Source organism: Anopheles gambiae, chromosome 3 (assembly GCF_943734735.2).
Source record: "Anopheles gambiae chromosome 3, idAnoGambNW_F1_1, whole genome shotgun sequence".
Lineage (NCBI taxonomy): Eukaryota > Metazoa > Arthropoda > Insecta > Diptera > Culicidae > Anopheles > Anopheles gambiae.
The window spans coordinates 6,919,691-6,941,484 of NC_064602.1; the positions used below are offsets into that span (position 1 = coordinate 6,919,691).

Here is a 21,794-nt window from a genome sequence, read left to right on the forward strand (position 1 = left end):
TTTATCGACCAAGCAGGAATCATGCGTGTTGGGGGTCGACTTAGCAATGCAAATTTACCCGATTCAACCAAGCACCCAATCATACTGTCTTCGAAGCATCAGCTGTCCACGCTATTGGCAGAGGCATACCATCAGAAGTACTTGCATTCCGGACCAGAACATTTACTATCCATCCTTCGTCAGCGGTTTTGGATAATCGGTGGACGCAATCTTACGAAGGCTGTTTATCATCGGTGCCACAGATGCTTCAAGGCCAAACCCACGCTGGTGAAACAAGCCGTAGCCGATCTTCCTGTTTCAAGGGTTTCACCAACAAGGCCGTTTTCGGTTACTGGCATCGACTACTGTGGACCGGTTTACCTAAAATCACCTGTACGTAATCGAAGTCCGACGAAAGCATACATCGCTATTTTCGTGTGCTTTGCAACTAGAGCTGTCCACATCGAATTAGTGAGTGACCTCACTACAACAGCTTTTCTGGCAGCATTACGGCGTTTCGTGGCTCGCAGAGGGAAGGTTGCTGAGCTGCATTCTGATAACGCTACCACCTTCAAGGGAGCTGCACACGAGCTACATCGCCTCTATGAAATGTTCAAGTGCAGCGAACAGGAGCGTAGCGAGGTGTTTAACTGGTGCAGCAACAACGAAATCAAGTGGAAATTCATTCCACCTAGGGCACCCCACTTCGGTGGTTTGTGGGAGGCGGCAGTACGGTCAGCGAAACAACATCTCATCCGCACGCTAGGTAGCACGAACCTTACTCAGGAAGGAATGGTCACATTGTTAGCTGAGGTTGAACTGTGCATGAATTCTCGACCTTTAGTTCCACTATCGAGTGATCCTTCAGATACGGAACCGCTAACCCCAGGACATTTTTTAGTTGGGTCAAACATGTTGTCACTACCGCGAGTTGATAGAAGCCAGGTTCCAGCGAATAGGTTGAAGGAGTTCGACTTAGTGCAAAAACATTTACAATCCATTTGGTCGCGTTGGTATCCGGAATACCTACAACAACTTCAGGCCCGCGCAAAACATTCCATGGCTCAACCGGTACAGCTAAAAGAGGGACAACTGGTAATAATCAAGGAAGATAATGTGCCACCTACCTTATGGCCTATGGGAAGGATCACAAAGTTACACCCAGGAAAGGATGGTATCGTTAGAGTTGTAACACTATACACAGCAGCAGGAAAACAGATTGTTCGAGCCACAGCTAGAATTGCGATACTTCCTAATCTCGATTCGTGCAACGAATGAAATGATAGGCGAAATAACACGAGGATACAAATGTAAACAATCACACCGCACATACACACGACACTATTCACTCAGTGACAGATCAACACATGCACAACATTTACTGATCAGGAGAATTTAGGCAGAACTACTTCCTTTTTCTTATTGCTTTACAATCTAATTTCGCAGATAATTTAAAGAAATACTTTCTTTGGTGGCCGGAATGTTGGAAATTGAATTAAATTGAATTGTAGTTAGTTTAGAAAATTGGAATAATTGAACTTGCAAGTTTTCATGAATTGTGTCAAATGGTGAAATGTTTCAATTGAATTAGATCAGTTACGGATTAGGATGAAATGAACTATGAATGAACTATGTAAATAAAAATGACAAGTGAATAAACAGTAGCAAATTGATTGGCGCAAAGGACACAACGGCTTATCCATTCTTTTCGGTTTTCGGTAATCCGTATATCACAACCAGCTTTTTTTTAGTGATAATTTATCACAGATCCTATAAATAGTGAGCTCTCATTTCATGCTTTCTTGGAAGCAGAATGAAATATCATCAAGTGGAAATCTGAAAGGAGTGGGTGCCTGCAACGGAAAGAAGGAAATAGAAAAGCCGGTCAGCGCTATGATTGGATCAAAGACATCATCTTCTGAATTGAGAGAGGGAAATGTTTTTCTTTCTCGGTTGGGCTTTTTGGTGCTTTTGCTTTTTTGTTTTGTGCATCACTACTCTTCATGTCGGGAGGAAAGACAACTAACCGGGGTTGATTTTTTTTTTTACATGCAGCAGTGTCCCAAACGGTCCAGTCCCAAAAGTATCCTTTTTCTACCGCAAAAGCGCCCGGGAGTTTGATTACAGCGTGCTGTTTATACCTTTCACTCTGTGCTGGAAGTGAAGAGCCTAACCTCACCCATACCGCAAAGGGGCGCCGGTTCCAGAGGCAAACGCTGGTCCGAGACCAGGGACCAGCTTTCGCCCGTTCCCCGTCGATAAATGGTCAAATGTAAAATTCAAAAGATTCAACCCCCAGGGGAATGAAGGGGTTCGTCCGCTCAGTCTTTTCGCATGCAGTGCTAAGAGGCAAGGTCCGATTCGTTGAAGCCCATTGGAGTAGTGGCTGCCGCTGGCAGGGCTGGTCTGTTAGATCCTTATCAAATTTCGACCACGTGTGGTCAATTCGGGATTGGAATGTTGCATTATGAAGGGTTTTTGGCCCATTTTGGTTCGCTGTTCGTTTGAACTATTTTGAAATGAAAGGAAAAGGGGGCAAGCCCTCGGGCACCACCTATAATCCGGTTTCGGGACGTAATCCTTAAGTGTTTATGATAACATACGCACAATTTATGGAAAGCGTTTCATTGGAATGGAAAATAACAGATTAAATCAAACGTTTTCTTTCCATTGTGGTGTTGTTGCGCTTTTCCTCATAGCAAAAACATTGTATCATGTTATGAAATCCTGTGTATGTATGATTGAGAAATAAGTAATTTAACCTTTGTTAAAAAAATTAATTTTAATACCCATTGAAGCGATTAATTTTGTCTAACTTTTTTTTGGTTGGTTTTAATGCAACCGCAACTTTTACAACAACAAAAAAACCTTACCCTCTGTCAGGCAACTTCACTCATCTGTCCAGCTGGCAGTGGACCAGCAAAGTAAATGAATGTCCTTTCATTACTCCCTTAATGAAAGCCTTTATCGCCCATTATGATGTTCGGAGTTTGTTTTTGCAGCTTTATTTATCGTCGCTTTACACGCCCGGAGGCCCCCGGGAGTGGCGATCGCCGGACTGCTGCAAACTGACCCAACAGTATCAAGAGGACTACTATCAAGCCTGTAATGGACTTTCTTCTCATCGGGTTTGGCGTTACGTTTTAATAACTCCTCGAGTTATGCCCTTTTTTGTGACCCGCTCTATCCCATCCCGCAGCCCGTGGAAGAGTACGCCTGCTGGGGCGAACTTGGGGTGTCCAGCAGCCTTGCAAAGCTTTCGGAAAGAGTTTTGGGTGTATGAGATGTTATTTTTTTCCTATTCTCATTGGCGCCGGTTAGCAGCAGGCAGCTTAGAACAACAGCCATCCAACGAGAACCCTTTTTGCTCGGTGCACCGTGAGCAAAAACCCAAATCAACCCCCGGACCCCCGGTTTTTGGAGATGGTTCGAGGGATTTCATCGTGCTATTAGAGAAAACACGGTTCGACCGAATCTGCCGCTTTCTGGTGACGTGTTCAAGATGGGTCGTTAAGCAGCATGTTGACATAGCATTGTTTAAAATAATGCCACCCCTTTTTGCAGAATCCGTTGCGACATTGTGCTTGAAAAAGGAATTGTTGGCACAATTGTTTGGACCAGAAACAAAAACAACAGAAAAATCTTATCTCAGAAAAATGGAAAGAAAAGATAATTTTATTTCCAATCCCAACTCTTTCGCCAAAATCGATTGTCGGGCAAACATTTGGCGAAGAATGGTTTGATTATTTAATCATCATTGTTTCCATTTCGATGGTTCCTATTTGTAAGCATCGAATCACATTTTCCAACACTGCTCCGTTGCTTTGGCAAGTTTTTTCAGATCGCGATAGTACTCAGGTCGCCCCGTGTCTAAACAATCGGACGAATATTCGGCATTTTTCTTGCAGGCGTATGTGAATTGAGCGTAAAACTTATTCTCGTGCTGTCTTGCTTTATCGACCATCCGGTTTAAGCAATCGGACGAAAACTGGAAAGAAATAACAATGCCATTAAAAGCTGCACCGCGCTGTTAGTGAAACCACCACACTCACCTTTGTGCCTTTGGGCAAAAACAGAGCCTTCTGGAGAAGTGGTCTGCGCAGATTCGTTCGAAGACCATACTCCACATCGTCCAGGTAGACTCGGTTCTTCGTCTTGTCCAGCTTCATGCGCTTGAAGTAGGAAAGCAGTTGCTGTGAGTGCGAAGGCGTGCCCTCGCTTGGTGAGATTTGCAACAGACAAATCAATCCAAGGGCAGCAAAGACCCAACAGAGCTTGATGGACATTTTGCTTACTTCGTGCTTTGTTTTGTGTTAGATGAAGATAATGTTACGATACACGCTCTTTTTATTGTGGAAGGAAAGTTTACAGCGATTGTTGACAGAGGTGTAGAGGTAGAAAATGAATGTTGTCCTTGGCAGGTTTGTAAATAATCATATTAATTGCAGGCAATCGTTCACATTGCCCATTTGTTCAAAAGCACTCGGAAACAGTTTTTGGTTGTATGGAGGTATTTTTTATATTATCATTGACAACAGTCAGCAGAAAGTAGCTTAGTATAACCATTTTTACGCGGAGTTGTGCCATTGTGCTAAAAAAAGAAATTGTTTTCTCGATTGTTAAGACGAAAACATAAATAAAAAAAACATCAATTTTATACCAGAAAACGAAATTTATTTCACATCTCAACTCTACCAATAAAGTTTATTGTCCAACAAACATTTTGTAAAGAACGATTTTATTATTTAAGCCTCATTGTATCTTTATCGATGCTTCATGTTGAAAATAAGCTAATAATTACAATTTCCAACACCGCTCCGTTTCTTTGGCAAGTTTCTTCAGAGCGCGATAGTACACGGGTCGCCCCGTGTCTAAACATTTGGCGGAATACTCGGCATTTGTCTTGCAGGCGTATGTGAACTGTGCGTAAAATTTGTTCTCGTGCTGCCGTGCCTTATCGACCATACGGTTCAAACAATCGGACGAAAGCTGGAAGGTAGTAACAATGCCATTAAAAGTCAACCAATTAACAAGAAAAAATAAAACAAAATCCACCACACTCACCTTTGTGCCTTTGGGTAAACATAACGCTTTCTGCAGAAGAGGTCCACGCAGATGCACACGAAGCCCGTTCTTGACATCATGCTGGTAAACCCGGTTCTTCGTTTGGTCCAGCTTCATGCGCTTGAAGTAGGAAATTAATTGCTTCGCGTGCCTTGGCGTGGCGTCGCATGGGGAAATCTGCAGCAGCCAAATCAATCCAAGGGCAGCAAAGACCCAACAGAGCTTGATAGTCATTGTGCTTACTTCGAGCGTTTTTTTGTGATTGATTGAGGCAGCGACACAAGCTCTTTTTATAGTGGAAGGTTAGTTTGCATTGAATATTGGCAAAGGTGTAGACAATAAAAGATAAATATTTTACCTGACAGGTTTGTAAATAACAAAAGTAATTACAGGCAATATATTACATTCACTATTTGTTGCGAAGTGAACAATTAAACACTAAAGCGAATAGCTTCAAAAATCCACTAACATTTTCAAGTTGATTTGCTCAATATCAATTGAAACGATTAAGTTAAAGCGTTTATCATGCTTCGAACGTCCAAGACAGTGGTCAGTAAAGAAAGGCTAGCGAGGTTCACGCATTTCTTTTTTGATTTGCGACTCTTTTCTCCTTAAAACTTTAATTTATTTTCTTTTCCTTTATAATGTTTGTAACTATTTATTTATTCATTTTTTAAATCATTTTATAATTTATTGAGGATTTTCTTTCTTTTCTTGACTTTCATTACATATACGAAAAAGTTTATATTCTAAATGCTGACCACTGGAATATGCTATCAATCATTGATCTTGACAGATGTAATTTAATGAGACCTGGCAAGCTACAAAAATAAAGATTCTTAACTTTAGAGTAAATGATTGCCATTATAATTTTGTATCATTGACATTAAATACAATTTAAAAGCATGAATTTAATACCTAAAACTTCTTATCGCTGTTTTTTGTGCCAATTTAAGAAAGTTTTCCAATGATTTCTTTGCATACAGTCCACTGTAACATACACTGCAAAGTTTAAAAATATTCTCAATAATGCGATGCTCCCAACCCCACCAACAAAGTGCACTCAATATCGTCTTATCTCGTTGAAAGTTAAATGATTTATTGAAGCATCTATTCACAACTTGACCGAAATTTATTATTCGTCCCCGTCGGTTCGTCCCGACCGCTCACTGCTGTTCCCGCAAGCACTGCGCCGTCTCGTCGGCAAGCGTCTTGAGCCCATCCAAATATTTCGGTTCGGCCGCTTCCAGACATTCCATCGAATATTGGTCGTGGTCGTGGCAGTTGTAGCTGAAGCTGGCATAGAAGGACGCTTCAAGATCGGTCACCCGGGCGACCATTTGCTTCAGGCAGCCATCGGAAAGCTAGAGGAAAGGATTGTACAGAAATTTAGAAATATGATTGGTTACTCTCAAAAGTTGTTGAAGAGTTGTTTGGATGCTTTCAATATGAGTTACCTTGGCACTTTTCGGCAAATTGCCCGCCTTCTGGACGAGTGGATTTCGCAACTGATTCTGCACCCCGTACTTGGCCCGCTGCAGGTAGGACGGTTTTTTGGTGTAGTCAAAATTCTGCGTCATGCTGCGGAACACTTTCATCAGCTGCTGGACGTGATTGGCGGAGGCCGAGGTGGGTGTAGTCTGGTGGAGAAGAAGGGTGGCAGGGTTTGGAAAAAGAATCGTTCCACGCGTGGATGGAGTTTGCACGAGTTGAAGTTACCTGTAGCAGACAGATGACCCCGAGGGCAATCAGCACAAAGACCGGTTTAGCATGCATCTTAATCGTAATCTTGAGAACTGAACCATCTGCCGAACCCGTCCTCCTATTTATACTCACGCTGTACATCTCACCCGGCCCCAAGACAAACCACGCCACCGCCGTTTGTGTATGATGGACGGTAAAATTAAATTCAAACAGAAACTCCCTATTTGCACAATCAGTGTGGCTGCTTTGTTGTTGCCCATTCGTACCCTTTCCCCCCGGGGTGTTGTTGGCCCAGCACGCCGGTTGAGTAAATCGTTCCTGACTTTGATGAATATGGCAATGCATAACAACTAGACGATGCTGATGCTGCTGTTGGTACTGCTGGATGGAAATTGCAGCCTGCAAGCTGTAGTCGAGTGTTGTTAGCTGGACGCAGGCGCCTCGCAAACACACACTGGCCCGAGGTGATGCCACCGGCGCAACACTGTACGGTGCGGTACGTGTAAATAAAGTTACAAATTCCATAATCAGTTGTTCTGGTGGTGTACGGCCAAAAGTGTCCTTTCCCGAGCTGACCCACCACCTCGGCACCTTGCCAGCAGCATCGGAAGTGTTTCCGTTCGGTTTCGATGCGCGCTCGTGGAAAGCAAACAATGGACGGGAAGGACGGGTGCACAGTAAAGGGGTTCCGGCGAATGTTCCACAGCCCGGATCTTAATGCCTTTTCAGATTCAAACGAATCATGAATAAATTTGTACTTTATTGTCACTACGTGCCGCTCCAGCACGCTCTGCGGGCCTGTGTCCCAGGGCAGGGCTTGTAAATCAGGAATAATTTGGTCCTCGGAGCCCTCGATGACTACAACAAACGGGAACGGGAAAGGTAATGGTGGACGCGGTGGGACCAGACGTGCCTGGTTCTTTCCAGTTGCTATTTCCCTCAATCATCCTCTAGCGAGGAACAAACAATTGGTTTAAAAACCGGGAAGGGTCAACACCGGGCAAGGGTTGAGTACGGTTGCCCGCTGGAAAAACTCTACGCTGCCTTATGGATTATGGAACTTTCCATGCCAGGTGCCTGAGCGTGTCGTGGAGGTAGGAGCGGTTTGCTTTGCTGTGTTTGAAGCCATCAGGAACCATCGCAACGCTTTCGGGCGTTCGGTTTTGAGTGAGACGTAAGCGTTACGTTTGATTGTTACAAAAGTTCGAATTGGAATTTAATGTAAGCTACGTGACGGGGGCTTTGGGATGTTAGTTTCAGTATTCAAACGATAGCTGGACGGTGGTTTTAAGTGAAGAACAGTGTCGATTAGCTTGACTTATGATGGAAGAAGTTACTGTTGCGTGAAGTGAGCTGGGAAGTTTTAAATGGCTGGGTATGTAAATTGATTTGAATCATGCTCATGGAATTTGGAATTAGTTCTTTGTTGAGATAGTTTTGGCTTTGTCAATCGCTCTCAAATACTCCAATGAAAAATCCAGCTCTTTGTGTTAAACCAAACTACAGTGTAAAAATGTATTAAAAATTCTATGAAAAAAGAAATCGTTTTCGTGAAATATTTCACTCTCGCAAAGCCACACCTTCGACACTCCATCAAATCCAAACCCGTCAAAAAGTGGAATGAATTATGGGGCGCGTTCGCGCTCGCGCTTCCACACCATTGAGCCCCGATATGCACCAGGTGGTATAAATCAAATATAAACTTCAAATTAACTTCGTCCTTGTTTCAAACGAGCATCGTAGTACCGTTCCGCGCCGAGAACAGTGTGAAACATTCCATCGATCGAACCAGCAAGCGAACGCACGGGATGCATATGTCCATGTAGAAAGTGAGTCTTGGCACGTTTTAAATGGCAGCCCTAAAAGCACCACAAAGCGCTACCTAAATCAAAAACGCTTCCAACGCTTTTAAGCACATAAGAAAAGTGATGAATAAAATTTATCTTACAAGCTTCTTTGCAGTCGCGTCAAAGCAGAGCGTAGTTTGGTTGTAGCAGCATCAGCAGCGGCATGATTTATTGGTGAACATTTTCGAGCATAAATTTCCATAAAATGTGAAGCACGTGTCTCAGCTCGGTCCGTGCCTCATCGCCCCATCGCCCACTTCCAGCAACCAGTCGCGATAATTATTAAACAAAAATCAACAATAAAAAAAGAGACGCCCGCTAGAAAACGAACACAAAACTCTCATCTCATTTCGCCATCCAATCGAAAGCGAATGGGAAAAGTTTCGTGTCTTTCTTTTTTTTTGTTTCTACCAGAACCGATGTGGATCGTGTAAAATGGTGCAGCATAGCATAGCTGGCATTGTCGGCAGAATGGAGATTTCGCGAGGGGAAAATTAATGAGCTGTTGATTAGGCTCCGAACCGGCGCCATCTTGTTGGATTGACTGAAACAATGCCGAATTGTAGTCGGGCGGTTTTGGGGGGGCGCGGAAACTTCAATTTTAAATGCCGGACCGGGAGTTTTCCACTCGTAAACGCGTTTTCGAACCTTTTTAATGGGCAAAGGAGGAATCTTTAAAACCGTTGAGTGGGTTGAAATGTATTTTATTGCCCGCTTGCGGTGGCTTGCCGATGCCGATGATAGCGCGTGCAAATTTAAAGCCTTCTTTCGCTGCTTTGGTTCAAGCGTTTACTTGGTGGCGAGTTGCTCGTTGGCTTTGTTGTACACGCATTCCCATGCACACGCTAAGTCCGCGACAGTAGTCATCGCAACAGCCATCGACTTTTCTACCTTTCTGCACTCATTGTTAAGAGCCCGAACAGGAAACAGGCTCGTTCAGCTCTTCAACAAAAGGACCCAGCACTACCATTTGCATGTTGAATTGTTTTCCGACAAAATCGTTCCGTTTCGCCGGACTCATTCGCGTGCACGAGGGACGGGAAAAGGCCTGCTCCCTTTAAGCTGTTCACCAACCTGTTCCCCCCCCCCCCCACGGGCCACCTGTTCACATGCGTACAGTGGCCGACATTTTGAATTCATAATTTGCTTTTCCAATCCTTGGGGCTATTTTCCCCGAACCCGACCCACCTGCGATCCCGGGGTGCGCAAACGGGCAGCAAGATGTGAATAATAAAAGGTCCTTCGTGATGATTGTTATTCTTCGCCGGTGGAAAGGATGGGAAAACACGCCTCGGATGGAAGTACGTTGGACTGCGTCGCGCAAGGTGATGGGGCCTTCCATCGTCGTGGGGCTACATGCAGGGGCTTATCATTTACCCGGTACTGGTGACGACCGTGCTCTAGCCGAGCGTTCACCTCGTCCCTCGGGGCTCTGGCCGAGACCGAGTATCGTCCGTCGCAGTGAAACCGTGGAAAATATGGGTGAAAAGTGGAGCGAGTGACGATAAAAATTGATGGCAATACGCCAACTTTTTTAATGGGAATAAGCTTTATGCGGGTATCGTTGTGTGCAGCCGTCCTCCGTCACCGCGAAGTGAGCTGCGCGTTTGGTTTAACTGGGCGAAAGGGAATGGGAATTAAATCTGCTGGGTTTTTTTTTACTTTTACAATAAAAGTATCGCTGCATTTCAAAAGAAATTACTGCAAATGGAAAATGTATCTCAGTTCAGTGGAAGCTTTTAGTTGGAATTGTTTTGGATTAAATAAAGTACAATGTTTAATTAATATATTCAAAGTAATTTTTAATTTTCAACATCATTTCAGAAGAATAACTTGATTAAAACATCATAAAAATTGATTATTATCTTAATGTTGACTGTGTAAATACACTGATGCTACCCTGTATTGATTACTGCCACTTTCACGCGACAGTAATGACCTCTATCATCTCGTTGTTCCACTCGCACCCTAAAAATGGCTCCACATTTTCTTCGTTCCACCGAAACGTTCCATCTTTCCCCGCCGCAGCGAAGCTTTCATCGTCAAAAGCACGATAAAAGCCCACGCTAAGCTGCCCCCGGTGGTGGTAATCATGGCCCGGGGGGGGCGAAAGACATATTCATCGAGAAATCGTGCAACTATAGGCACTCAATCATAAGGGATTAGGCATCCGTTCTGCCCCATGCCCGGGAGGGCAATACGGCTACCGAATTTGTCATCCAGGCAGCAGTAAAGGCAGCCATACTAGCAAGGGATCGTTCGGGGCTCGTCTTTCTCTGCTCGCAAAAACTTGCTCCTCTCCCAAAGGCTACAGTGATTATGAAAAGTTGCTTGGCAAGTTCTCGGAAGAGCTATTGGCTGGCCGGGTGGGGGGATGGACCGCCATGCCATTGCCATGCTGCTGACGATGCAAAGGTTTTTGGCTAATGATTAATTTTTCAAACTCAACCCCCCCCGCCCCCCCCCCCAAAAGGGATGGTTCTGTGGTGGTGATGGTGCAGTTGAGGGTTTTCTTCTCCCAGTGAGGTAACGATCGTTGTCTCACGTTGTCGAACGGCTTTCATTCATGTTGGCGTGTTGCGCTGGGCAGAAGAAGCTGGTACGATTGTGCAAATGGGTCACACGGACCCAGCGGCTGGCGGTGAATGTAGAGCTGTGGTAGAGTAGAGCAGTTGATGTTCCGTACGACACTGTTCAGTTTTTGGGAGGAAACTTTCCTAGGACATTAGTGAAACCGGCGAGATGCTACATTTTGCAATAAAGTATGGGTACAATGGGCAAAAGTGGTGGAACACATTGGACACAAAATTCACTACAAATGATCCTTTCTTTCAAGCTTTATAGTGTGATCAATTTTAATAAATTTTCTGTTCACATAATGCAATCAAAATCGTAATACAAATTGTTCTATTTTCTTGGGAAGTAGTTTTTCATATTATGTTGCTTCAGGCGCATAACCAGCAGTTCATTTTCCAATCATTAATACAAACTCTAGCATTGCATACTGTCAGGCGTTTGGAGCAAAGTCACGTCATGTGTTTATGCCACCATCACATTCGTTTTCTAACACAGTCACAGTCGCTGCGCTGTAATTTGCCTTCGCCATTGTACCTCGGAAGATAAATTGTATGCGCACTCGCGTGTGTATGTGTGTGTTTGTGTTGTGAGTCTCGTCAAGTAAATTATGCTTTATGAACGTCGCCCACCGGATGGCTGTAAGGGAACGACTATTCCTTGTGGAAGTAACACACACACATTAGGTTGCTATCTGGCGACCCATTCCCGCTGTCCCTCGAGAGTGATTAGGACGGGATGAGATGCATCTCGAACGCGCGCAAACACCGAGCCCACACGGTCGTTCCCTCTAGACCCTAGCGCACACCGGTTGGCACAAAACACACCATCGAAGCACCACGTCAATCCATCTCCACACACCGCCTGTCGCGAATGCAAAGGAACTCATGCTAATGAAGTCGGAAGCATTTTCCCGGCACCATAATTAGCGTGTTCCGGCTGAAAGAGCGTATCCTTCGAGCTTATAGCACTTATAGCGCGGGTATAAAGCTGCATCGGTGCGACTTCCCGTCCGCCCGAAAGACATTCCCGCGCCGTGAGCGCGAAACTCGTTAAACAATTTTCCGGTACCCATTTTTTTTACTTCATTCCTTCTTTCCTTTGCTTTGGTTTCATCAATCCATCATCAGTTACTTCCACGCAGCAGTGGCGATACCCGAAAGGTAAACGAGCAAAGCACAGCAACTCCCCATACAGCGCCCCCGGTGCTCGAGTTGTTGTGTGAGGAAAAAATGCCAAACATGCCGGCCACGGTTGGTTGCGCGGCTTGTTAAGGTAAAGAGGGAAATATTTCAATTTTCTTCTCCTTGGGTAGGTTTCAGGGCGCTGTTTCTTCGCTTTTTTTTTCGTTGTTGCTGGAAATTGAACGAAACATGGCTCCAGGTTAAACAACAGCGGTACTTTCAATTCAGTTCAGCATGCTTTTTTTACCGCCCAAAACGGTTTCAGCGTCACTCTCATCGTCTTACGCTGTCGCGGTTTTTTTGTTGCGTTTCGGTAAGAAATTGAATTATATTTTATTTCCCATCCTGTATAATTCTTGCACCACCTTCTTCCGTCGTTGCCGCAGGTTGCGCACCAAACATTCGTCAGCTCATTGACGTTCACCGCTGTCGTTTAATGTTTTCCGCATTGACTTTGGGTGAACAGAGCAGGTCGTTGAAATAAAAGAGAAACCTTACAGCAGTGGCAAATTCTTTGAACCTGCCCCCCCGTGTAACGATCTTCATCAGTGCAATGTTTTCATCGCAATCACCTTCTCGTTACATGCCCACCTTCTCCGTCCCTGGGGGGAGGAAAACTGCGGGAAATAAAAATCCTCCCGGAGCAAAGTCACACTCCGCCCGTAAAGCCATGCTACGAGATGATTCCACAAGAAAGGAAATTTGAGCTCATTTAAAATTTATAGCCCGATAACGCCAAATGCTTCCGCCTTTTTGAGCTTCCTCCTCGACTGACTCTTTCCCGTTTTTGTCTTCGGCTGCCATCGAATGGCAATAAAGAAAACGAAACCTTTCCCCAGTTCGATTGCTATCCAATCACACCGACGGCAGCCGCATCGCCCAGGTAGGCGGTTAAGTGTGCCAAAAGTGTGTGTATTTCTGCTTCCCGTTGTTCGTGCTGTATCTGAGTTCGGTATTTTTTTCATCTCTCCACTGCTACTGCTATGGAACGACCGAAAACCGACCGGAAATGATCGATGAAAACGGAAGGGACACATTATGAAGCTCGACTGCGAAGTAGGATGGGCAGCGCAGAACGCCATCCTGCTTTAGTGGGCCGGAATGGGAAGAGTTTGAGCAATGGTTTTAGAACAGGAAATTTGACCTTCCTTTCGATTGATGATGTAAGCGAGGGAGCCAACAAAAAAGCAGAACTCTTATTTATGGGACTTTGAATTGTGATGTTCAAAACGTATAATAATCATAAAAATGTGATTTTTTACAGCTAATTGCATAACTTTAGGCACTGAGACTTCACTAGTAGAACAGTTAACACACACTTAGGATGCTCTAATAGCAATGACAGAATTTTATTGGGTGTTTTTATTAGCATCCATATGATTTTTTTTTTTATAAAACAAATAACAGTTTATTCACACTTATAACAAAAAATTCTTATTCGCTAGCTTAAAGCTATAATAATTCTTGTTTAACATATTATGTTTTTCAATTGATTTTTGCCTATGCTATTGGTGAAATTCTCTTTGTAAATAAATATTAAATAATTGATAAATAATGACATAATTTTAGCTCTTTTTTCTTTTTTTATATTATTCATATCTGGTTTAATAAGTTCATGAAAATTTGGTTTTATATGCAACTCGTCCTTCACTATTTGTGTAAACAATATCCATATGTTTTTAATATTTTTACAATCTTTAAATTTATGCTCGAGATCTTCGATATTTCCACATTTCTCACAGTTCGGGTTTGTTTTCATTCCGAATTTAAATTTAATTTCTTCTGTCATAATTTTTTCATTTACCAAAAGATAATAGTAGCTTCGTTGTTTTGAATTCATTTTGTTATTATTAATATTACGCCATATCTTGTTCCAATGCAGTGATGGTGTTTTAGATTGAATATGTGGTAGAGGAAGCGAATCCGTAACTTTTTTGTAAATTTCTTTTGCTGAAGGATTATTTTTATATCTATCATTTGAATAGGCTAGTTCAGTTCTTATTGGCACTAAACAAGGATAGAATGATGGAAGATCTTTAATGTTAGGTGGATTTTCTATTTGATTCAAGAAGCTTTTTGTAAATGGCATGTGTTGTTTTTCAATTAGGTGTCGGTTGATCAATAATGTTTTAAGTTTGAGTTCTGGTATTAGCAAGTTAAGACCTCCCTTGGCTTTGTTTAGAGCAAGTTGTTGCATTTTTACTCTTCATTTCACCCCTCCATTTGACCATATGAATATTCCCAGATAGAATGTAAGCCTCCCAAGATGGTATTTGCTTATTGTCATAACTGATCCAATGTACCACAATTTCGATGTTAGGAAAGTATTGGCTAGTATAACCCGTTGCTGAATGTTGAGCTCCCTCATTCTGTGCTGTCTTACTAATTGAGCAAACTTATGTGTTGTCGCTTCCCAATTCAATTTCATCGTCAAACGAAATGAGTTTGTGAATAGAATCCCTAAGATTTTGATTTTTTCTCTGTTTTCAATCCATTCTGTGTTGATTCTATTTTGATTATTGACTACTCCTATGTCCATTGCCAGGGATTTGTTTGTGTTAAGCTTTGCTCCTGACTCAGTTTCGTATTCCTCGAATGCTTTTTTTATGTTGAATATTTTATTAAGATCCGTTGTGATAATAGAAATGTCATCTGCATAACAGTTGACTAGATCATTCTGACTGTTGCATATGTTTTCTAATTTGCATAGAAGCGGGTGTATATACAAGGTAAATAAATGCATTGCCATGGGGTCTCCTTGCCTTACCGATCTTTTTATATGAAGTTTTTCTTGGAGGGATCCATTTATGTACAATCTTGAAGTAGATACTGAGTAAATTTTTTTGATGAGCGTTATAAAGTTTTCTTTAAATCCAATTGCCGTCAAGGTTTTATACAAATATGTATGGTCGACTCGATCAAATGCCTTTTCCATGTCAAAAGAGATGAGTTTTCCTGCTATTTTCTTTTCCTTGAGGTTCATAATTCTATCTTTAATCGAAAGAAGTGCCTGAAAGATATTGTTTTTTCCGTTGCCACATTTCTGAGAAGATGTTAGGATATTGTGTGTGTCAAGGATATTTTTCATTCTGAATTTCAAAATTCGACTAAAAATCTTATAATCTGCGTTGAGCAGTGTTATAGGCCTCCAATTTTCGATTTCGAAGGTATTATTATCTTTTGGTATTAAAACAATTATTCCTTCAACAAATTCGGGTGGAATATCATTATCAAGAGCTTCATTGATTATAAGATTAAGTTCCTTATGAATAATATCAAAAAATGTTTCATAGAACTCATATGGTAAACCATCTAATCCTGGACTACGATTTTTAGTTGCTGTTCGAATGGTATGAAATATTTCTACAGTTTCAATTTCTTTTGTTAGATCATTATTGAGCTCACATGCCTCAGGTATTTTTCTGGGAATAATTGGAGTTGAATTTAAACAATTATCGTTGCCTGAAAAGAGTAGCTTGAATTGTTCCTGAATGGCGTCGAGTATCTCTTTTTCGTTTTCTAATGTTCGATTATTTAAACGGAGTTTTTTAATGAAATTACGATTTTTCCTTCGTTTAAATAGATGAAAAGTAGACATTGGTTCTCCTGCAATGTAGTTATTGTTTTCTTTGATAAAGTTTTGTGTCAGTTTCCTTTGTAGTGTAAGCATTTCAGCTTTTAAACGATTTATAGTTATTTTTTCATCAGGATTATTTACAAGCTTCGAATTTGATTCATTTAATCTAGATTGTAACCTATCATGCGTTTGATTATATTCTTTGTAATGCATTTTAGTTTTCCATAGGAAAAAACTTTTGATTTTTGGTTTTGCATATTTTATCCACCATGTTAACTAGTTTCCATAGTGTTTTTTTTTGCCTGGTCCATCTTATCCAGTTTTCTTTGAATTCGTTTTGAATTTCTTGTGTTGTAATATATTTCCTATATGACCATAGCTTTTGCCTTGTTATTATTTGTTGATTATTATTTGGCAGTGCTAATCGTATGACATAAGCACGGTGATCGCTAAACGAAACGCTGTGAATGTCAACCGAGCGGAGATTTTCTTTTAGATTACGTGATATATAGATCCTATCTATACGTGAAGCAGAGTTTGAAGTAATGTAAGTAAATTCTGGATCGTTTTTTAACAAATTCCAAGTATCTACTAAATTCAAATTATCAATTGCATTACGTAATGCTGGGCTATAGTTCGAGGTTCCAAGTGCATCTTTTTTATCAATAATGCAGTTGAAATCTCCTACAATAATTATATTTTCAACGGGATGTCTTAAGTGATATGCTAACGACTGTTGAAAGAAACGTTCTCTTTGTATTCTGTTTTGGCTACCAGATGGTGCGTAGATATTAATTAGTTTTGTTCTGCCAAAGCATAGGGATATAATTCTCCCGTCTAAACTTTTTTCTACATGGGTAAATGAAATGTCTTGCTTCAAAGCTATTGCAGTCCCTCTTTGTCGTTCATCTATGTTTGTTATTAATTCATAGCCTTGAATTATTTCCAATGACGAATCATTGACCTCTTGCATGCATATTATATCTAAATCTAGCTTTTTTACTGTGGCTATAAGAGCGTCTGTTTTGGTTGTGTTAGATATATTGCAGATATTGATACTTCCTATACGATAGGATTTTTTGAATTCTGTTATGTTTGAATGTGTAGTGGTGTTGGCCATTTCGAAATTATCTTTTACTTTGCGATGTGTCGAATCGTTTTTTTTTTCAGCTGTGTTAGTAATTATAATTTATCGAGATTGTCTCCTACCTTTTGTAATTTTGTCTTCAGCCGATTTCGTATACCTCGTTCGCCATCGTTTCGATTCTACCGTTATAAAGTCAGTCAGTTTTTTTTCAGCTTGTCTTTTCACCGAAGGCGATCGTGACCTGTACCCCTTATTGGTCTCCAAATTAACCGCTGTCTCTGTGACGGTGCTGTTATCGTTCGTCATTGCATCAGTTTGTTTTATTGGTATAAATTTCAGTCCCGATGTCCCCGGTTGAGGTTGTGGTGGTTGTTCCACTGGGATTGTATTCGTCGTAGTTGTTGTATTTAGTGTATTTTGTTTCTGTTGGATCCCACTCGTCGTTACGTCTGCGTACGATTTTAGCCTATCCATTAGGTTTGTTTTTTGGCTGTTGAGCTTTCTGTTGCTCAAACAGGTCATTCCGTGGTGTACGGGATGATCGCATTTGCGACATGTGTGCTGCTGTCCTCTATGGGTAGCGAGAGTTGTTTCACCGTTGATATGGATATAAGATGGTATTTGTTTCTTGATTACCATCCTAACGTAGCGATATCCGTTCGGAATACCTGCACATGCGAAGGCGTCGCTCCACACACCTTCGGTAACGCAGATAACGTCTCCGTATCTCTGCATGTGGTTTTTTATGTGTGTGTTTGTAACTTGCGCTGAAGCGTCGTGAATCTTCACGATCGTTGACCCATCGTCCATAGTAATTGGTATGGGATATTCCACACCTTTACACTGAATAGTGTGTTTGCCATCGTTCTTTTCTACGATGTCCAAGGCAATACTTTGCTCCTTGATGTCTACGTGACATGAAACGGACGACGTCCGGAGGTGAATTCTGTTCACCTGTATCATCGAAATTCCAAGTTTCCCGGTTATGAAGTCAATCACTTCATTAGTTGTTGGCTTGTTTGGGACATGAGAAAAGTCCAACTTGATGCTGGATTGTCCCGTTGCCGACATGGTGCCGGTCTGCCACACGCTAGTATTTTTAACGCACACTTGTCTTTAGTTTTTTTTGTTTTGCTGAGCACTCTGCATCTACGTCTGTACTGCTCGAGCTCTAGAACCGAACTGTTTTTATGAGCATCCATATGATTGATCCGAGAATATATTCTATTTCCATAAATCAACCCAAAAGCTGATGAAACCGTTAAGTCGTCTCACATCAATAACACCCACAGACCGTTCGCAGGTGCTTCATGAGTATTCATTTCATGGTTTATCTTCTAGTAGAAATCATTTCAAACTCTTTGAAACCTTGCGTAAATGCTGCCCCATACGTGGTTGATTGAAATTCCCGAATATTTGACCAAATCCTCACCCGATTACAGAGAATTGTAAATAGCACGGATGTGGCAGGACATAAAAAGAGGTCATAAAATAACATTTTTTCTCTCGCTCTCTCTCTTTCAAACTACAACCGGAGTGGGCTCATGTTTAAATTAGCCATTCCCCGTAGCAGCGTAGCGTGCAGAACCCATCAAAGTTTCCCATCATCAGAAACCGAATCTTATTTTCCACCTACGTAACGCTTGCCCCCGGCCAGAGATTGAAGGTTGACGGTTGGCGGCCGTTTCGGGCTCGTACACACATACCGAAAGAGGATCGAATTGATTGACGGGACACTTTCGGCTCCGTAATGGAAAACAGATTTGGTCGAAGCTGTCGTCCCACCAATCAATGTACCGCCCAAATGCGGGTAAAAGGATGAAACGGCTTTACCCTGGGCCATCGTAAGTCCTGCCTTCGTCACCGGCAAGAGTTTGGACATGTTGTTTACGTGGAGTAGGAGCAGTTCAAACGTTGGCAATGTGCGACGGTTTAGAGTGAGTATCAAATTCCTTTTGTGGGGTTTGTATGTGTGCGGTTAGGAAAATTGGAGAAAGGAACATACAAACACACATCTCCTAGTACCTTCAAAAATAGCTGCTTGCCTGCAACAAAAATCTCAACATTTTCAAAACTGGCACGCGCCACCCCAAACTGCACGATATACAGTTTATCAGTTAAGCGTCGTGAAAGCACTTCACTTACTTTTGTCTGCTGATAAGTGTTATCTACTGCCATTTATATACTCGCACGCACACGTGGAGTGTCTTATCTGTTTCTTTAATTAAGACTCCCGCCATACCAATACCCGCAGAAGAGGGAATGAATTGTAGAAACTTCTCCGCTGTGACGGTGCAATTTTCAGGGATATTGTCAAGTCATTCCAGTTTGCGTTTGTACTGCGTCATGCTGTGACTGGCTGACAGTGGCTGGTGAATGGAACGCGATATGGGCGTGAGCCGGTCGTGTATTGGTGTTACTACGACACGCGTCGGTGAGTGATATGAGGGGTGCTTCACGATTTGAGACAAAAACAACGTTAAACTAGGTGGACTGTATAAAAAATAAACCATGTGGATCAGAAATGTCTAGACGGGGTTGTATAAGAACGTTTAAAACGCTGCAAAGGAATTAATTCACACCATTTCAACAGTATTGGATGAAAACAGTTAGATGTTTTCAAAATTTATTGTTATGTGAGCATAAAGCTATCCTTACACTTTTAATAAACACACAAAAATCGGATTTGATTTGAAGAAGTACTGCATAATACAAGTTATCACAATCAGTTGCAATCTTTATCAGCTTCTATGTTCTACACGCATAGGGAAACCATCTTCTGGTGTAACAACTACAGTAGCAACAGCAAATTTGACCTTTGCCGGAGTTGTGGCCTGGAAATTGTACTTTGACAGCAATAAAACAAGCCCGATTTTGGACACAAACACACCTTGTCTAAGACCTACAGGAAATAAGAAAACACGGTCATGTTATTACTGTTAACAACTTTAGCCTCCAAAGCGATCTTACCAATGCAATTGCGAGGACCAGCTCCGAACGGATAGTACGCATCTGCATCGTAGTTCTTTGTGGCCTCGTCAAACCGCTCTGGAGAATAGAGCTCTGGATCGGGGAAGTACTTCTCGTTCATACTGATACTCAACAACGGTATGATCACCTGAGTTCCTTTGCGTATAACAACATCACTGTCCGGCACTTTGTAGTCGATCGTGCACTCTCGGTTCAAAATCGGCAAGCCCGGATACTTTCGAAGCGTTTCCTTCACGCACAAATCCAAGTACTTCATCTCTTTTATGTTCTCATACGTGATTTCGCCGTTATATCGCTCCATCATCTCGTCAATTTCTTGCTGCAGCTTTGCCATCGCTTCTGGATTGTGCGAAAGCTCGTGGAGCGTGAACGAGATCGTTGCTGTTGACGTTTCCGCACCGGCAATGTAAAACAGGAACACATTGGCCGCACACTGTTCGATTGAAAGTGCTTTCTCTGACCCATTTACAGCTTCACGACGCAGATCAATCAGCAGCTGAACAAAGTCTTTTCGAGTGATTTGATTCTTCTCGCGATGATCAATCTGATGAGTGATGATCTCCATCACAAAGCTGATCAACTCGGGAGGGAGCGATGTTATGCGGGTAAGCTTTAGTAGCCCAGGACAAATAAATACACCAGATGTTCGGAAGTTATCCATAAACTTTCTACTCTTAGTCAAACGCTGCAGTGTCGATAGGAAGGGATCTTCCGAGTTGTGAATACAGTTTGCCTCGAAGCCGAAGAACACCGAAGCGATCGTGTCGAGCACAAACCGTGACGCAATATCACGCATATCGGCGATCGCCTTCTCGTCCGCCACCTTGTTCATACGATCGATCAGCTTGTTGCCGACGTCCAGAAGAGTGGGGAGCATGTTACGCAGTTGTCCGGACGTGAAGGTCGGCGTGAGCTTCGCACGCAAGTTCTTCCACCGCTGACCGGGCAGAGCGAACAGATTGGCCGAGAAGGGATCGTGCTCTTCGTTGCAGTAGACACCGCGATCGTGAAAGTTCTGGAAGTCGTTTACCATAATACGCTTCGCGAGATGAGGATCGCGAATCAAGATAGCAGGGCGGAAGAACAGATAGATTCCCAGCAGACGGTCGGACGACTTGTGGTACAGGTTGTTGATGGCAATTCCGAATGATTCTTTCTTCTCTGCAACGGTGCGTATGTTGCCATACGGAATCTCTGGCTTTAGATGCGGAAGTCCATGCCTCTCCCAGTGAGAGTAGATGTAGCGGAGCACGAGAAAGATCACGGCCGCCACGAGCGCGAGAGTGTAAACAAACATTATGTCACTGCACCGTAATACGGCTTGCCGGATCGAAAACACTTGCAAACGGAACTGATGGCCTCCAAATTGTTTATGCTTCACGAACGAGGCCACAAAACACAATAACCATGGACATAGAAGACTGACAGTCTTTTATAGCGTTATGCAGAGAGAATTCGGATGAATGAGAGAGTGTGTGTGAGATGCGCAAGTAGTTTTTGGGAGATTTAAGTCTGTGTACGTGAAATCAATCATCAACATTTGGCTGTCGGCGTGTGTTTGTGTTGCTTCCAACAAAAATCTAATGCGAAGAACGAAACGATAGGAATGTGTTGTTGTAATCTTTAGTTTTTATAATATGCAATACAATAAACAAATGGAAGCTCGTTAATGCTAATTTAGGTGCCAGTTATTACTAAAATGTGATTTTTTTTCCGATTTCATATGTAGCAATAATATTGACTACATTCTTCTTATTCGGTCATGGTCAAAGTTAGTTGCATTCTCG

The 21,794-nt window shown here is 42.4% G+C and overlaps 5 protein-coding genes across 11 annotated transcripts in view; 1 reads left to right on the forward strand and 4 right to left on the reverse strand.

Annotated features, from left to right (window-relative positions):
- The window catches only part of LOC3291681 (uncharacterized), a 123,530-nt gene that overhangs the window by 23,153 nt on the left and 78,583 nt on the right, over nt 1-21,794 (forward strand). The gene's annotated exons all lie outside the window — the stretch shown is intronic.
- LOC133392795 (uncharacterized) lies at nt 3,623-4,317 on the reverse strand. The gene is made up of 2 exons (XM_061654279.1): nt 4,032-4,317; nt 3,623-3,967 (listed from the first exon to the last, which is right to left on the reverse strand). The coding sequence occupies exons 1-2, from the start codon at nt 4,263-4,265 to the stop codon at nt 3,776-3,778; spliced, it is 426 nt and encodes a 141-aa protein (XP_061510263.1). The 5' UTR covers nt 4,266-4,317; the 3' UTR covers nt 3,623-3,775.
- LOC4578154 (uncharacterized) lies at nt 4,701-5,328 on the reverse strand. The gene is made up of 2 exons (XM_001237900.3): nt 5,044-5,328; nt 4,701-4,968 (listed from the first exon to the last, which is right to left on the reverse strand). The coding sequence occupies exons 1-2, from the start codon at nt 5,275-5,277 to the stop codon at nt 4,777-4,779; spliced, it is 426 nt and encodes a 141-aa protein (XP_001237901.2). The 5' UTR covers nt 5,278-5,328; the 3' UTR covers nt 4,701-4,776.
- Nucleotides 6,118-6,874, reverse strand: LOC1277760 (uncharacterized). Its single transcript, XM_317254.4, has 3 exons — nt 6,763-6,874; nt 6,501-6,683; nt 6,118-6,407 (listed from the first exon to the last, which is right to left on the reverse strand). Exons 1-3 carry the CDS (start codon nt 6,817-6,819, stop codon nt 6,210-6,212), a joined length of 438 nt encoding a protein of 145 aa, XP_317254.3. The 5' UTR covers nt 6,820-6,874; the 3' UTR covers nt 6,118-6,209.
- On the reverse strand, nt 19,601-21,394 carry LOC3291679 (cytochrome P450 6d3). Its single transcript, XM_555249.3, has 2 exons — nt 19,987-21,394; nt 19,601-19,918 (listed from the first exon to the last, which is right to left on the reverse strand). Exons 1-2 carry the CDS (start codon nt 21,302-21,304, stop codon nt 19,758-19,760), a joined length of 1,479 nt encoding a protein of 492 aa, XP_555249.2. The 5' UTR covers nt 21,305-21,394; the 3' UTR covers nt 19,601-19,757.

Excerpts from the sequence above, each read along its gene's own strand:
- LOC133392795 (XM_061654279.1), bottom strand. The coding sequence starts at position 4,265 with ATGTCCATCAAGCTCTGTTGGGTCTTTGCTGCCCTTGGATTGATTTGT. Across the intron at positions 3,968-4,031 it reads TTTTGCCCAAAGGCACAAAG|TTTTCGTCCGATTGCTTAAA; the intron begins GTGAGTGTGGTG and ends ATTTCTTTCCAG.
- LOC4578154 (XM_001237900.3), bottom strand. The coding sequence starts at position 5,277 with ATGACTATCAAGCTCTGTTGGGTCTTTGCTGCCCTTGGATTGATTTGG. Across the intron at positions 4,969-5,043 it reads GTTTACCCAAAGGCACAAAG|CTTTCGTCCGATTGTTTGAA; the intron begins GTGAGTGTGGTG and ends ACTACCTTCCAG.
- LOC1277760 (XM_317254.4), bottom strand. The coding sequence starts at position 6,819 with ATGCATGCTAAACCGGTCTTTGTGCTGATTGCCCTCGGGGTCATCTGT. Across the intron at positions 6,684-6,762 it reads GGGTCATCTGTCTGCTACAG|ACTACACCCACCTCGGCCTC; the intron begins GTAACTTCAACT and ends CTTCTCCACCAG. Across the intron at positions 6,408-6,500 it reads ATTTGCCGAAAAGTGCCAAG|CTTTCCGATGGCTGCCTGAA; the intron begins GTAACTCATATT and ends CCTTTCCTCTAG.
- LOC3291679 (XM_555249.3), bottom strand. The coding sequence starts at position 21,304 with ATGTTTGTTTACACTCTCGCGCTCGTGGCGGCCGTGATCTTTCTCGTG. Across the intron at positions 19,919-19,986 it reads TGGTCCTCGCAATTGCATTG|GTCTTAGACAAGGTGTGTTT; the intron begins GTAAGATCGCTT and ends TATTTCCTGTAG.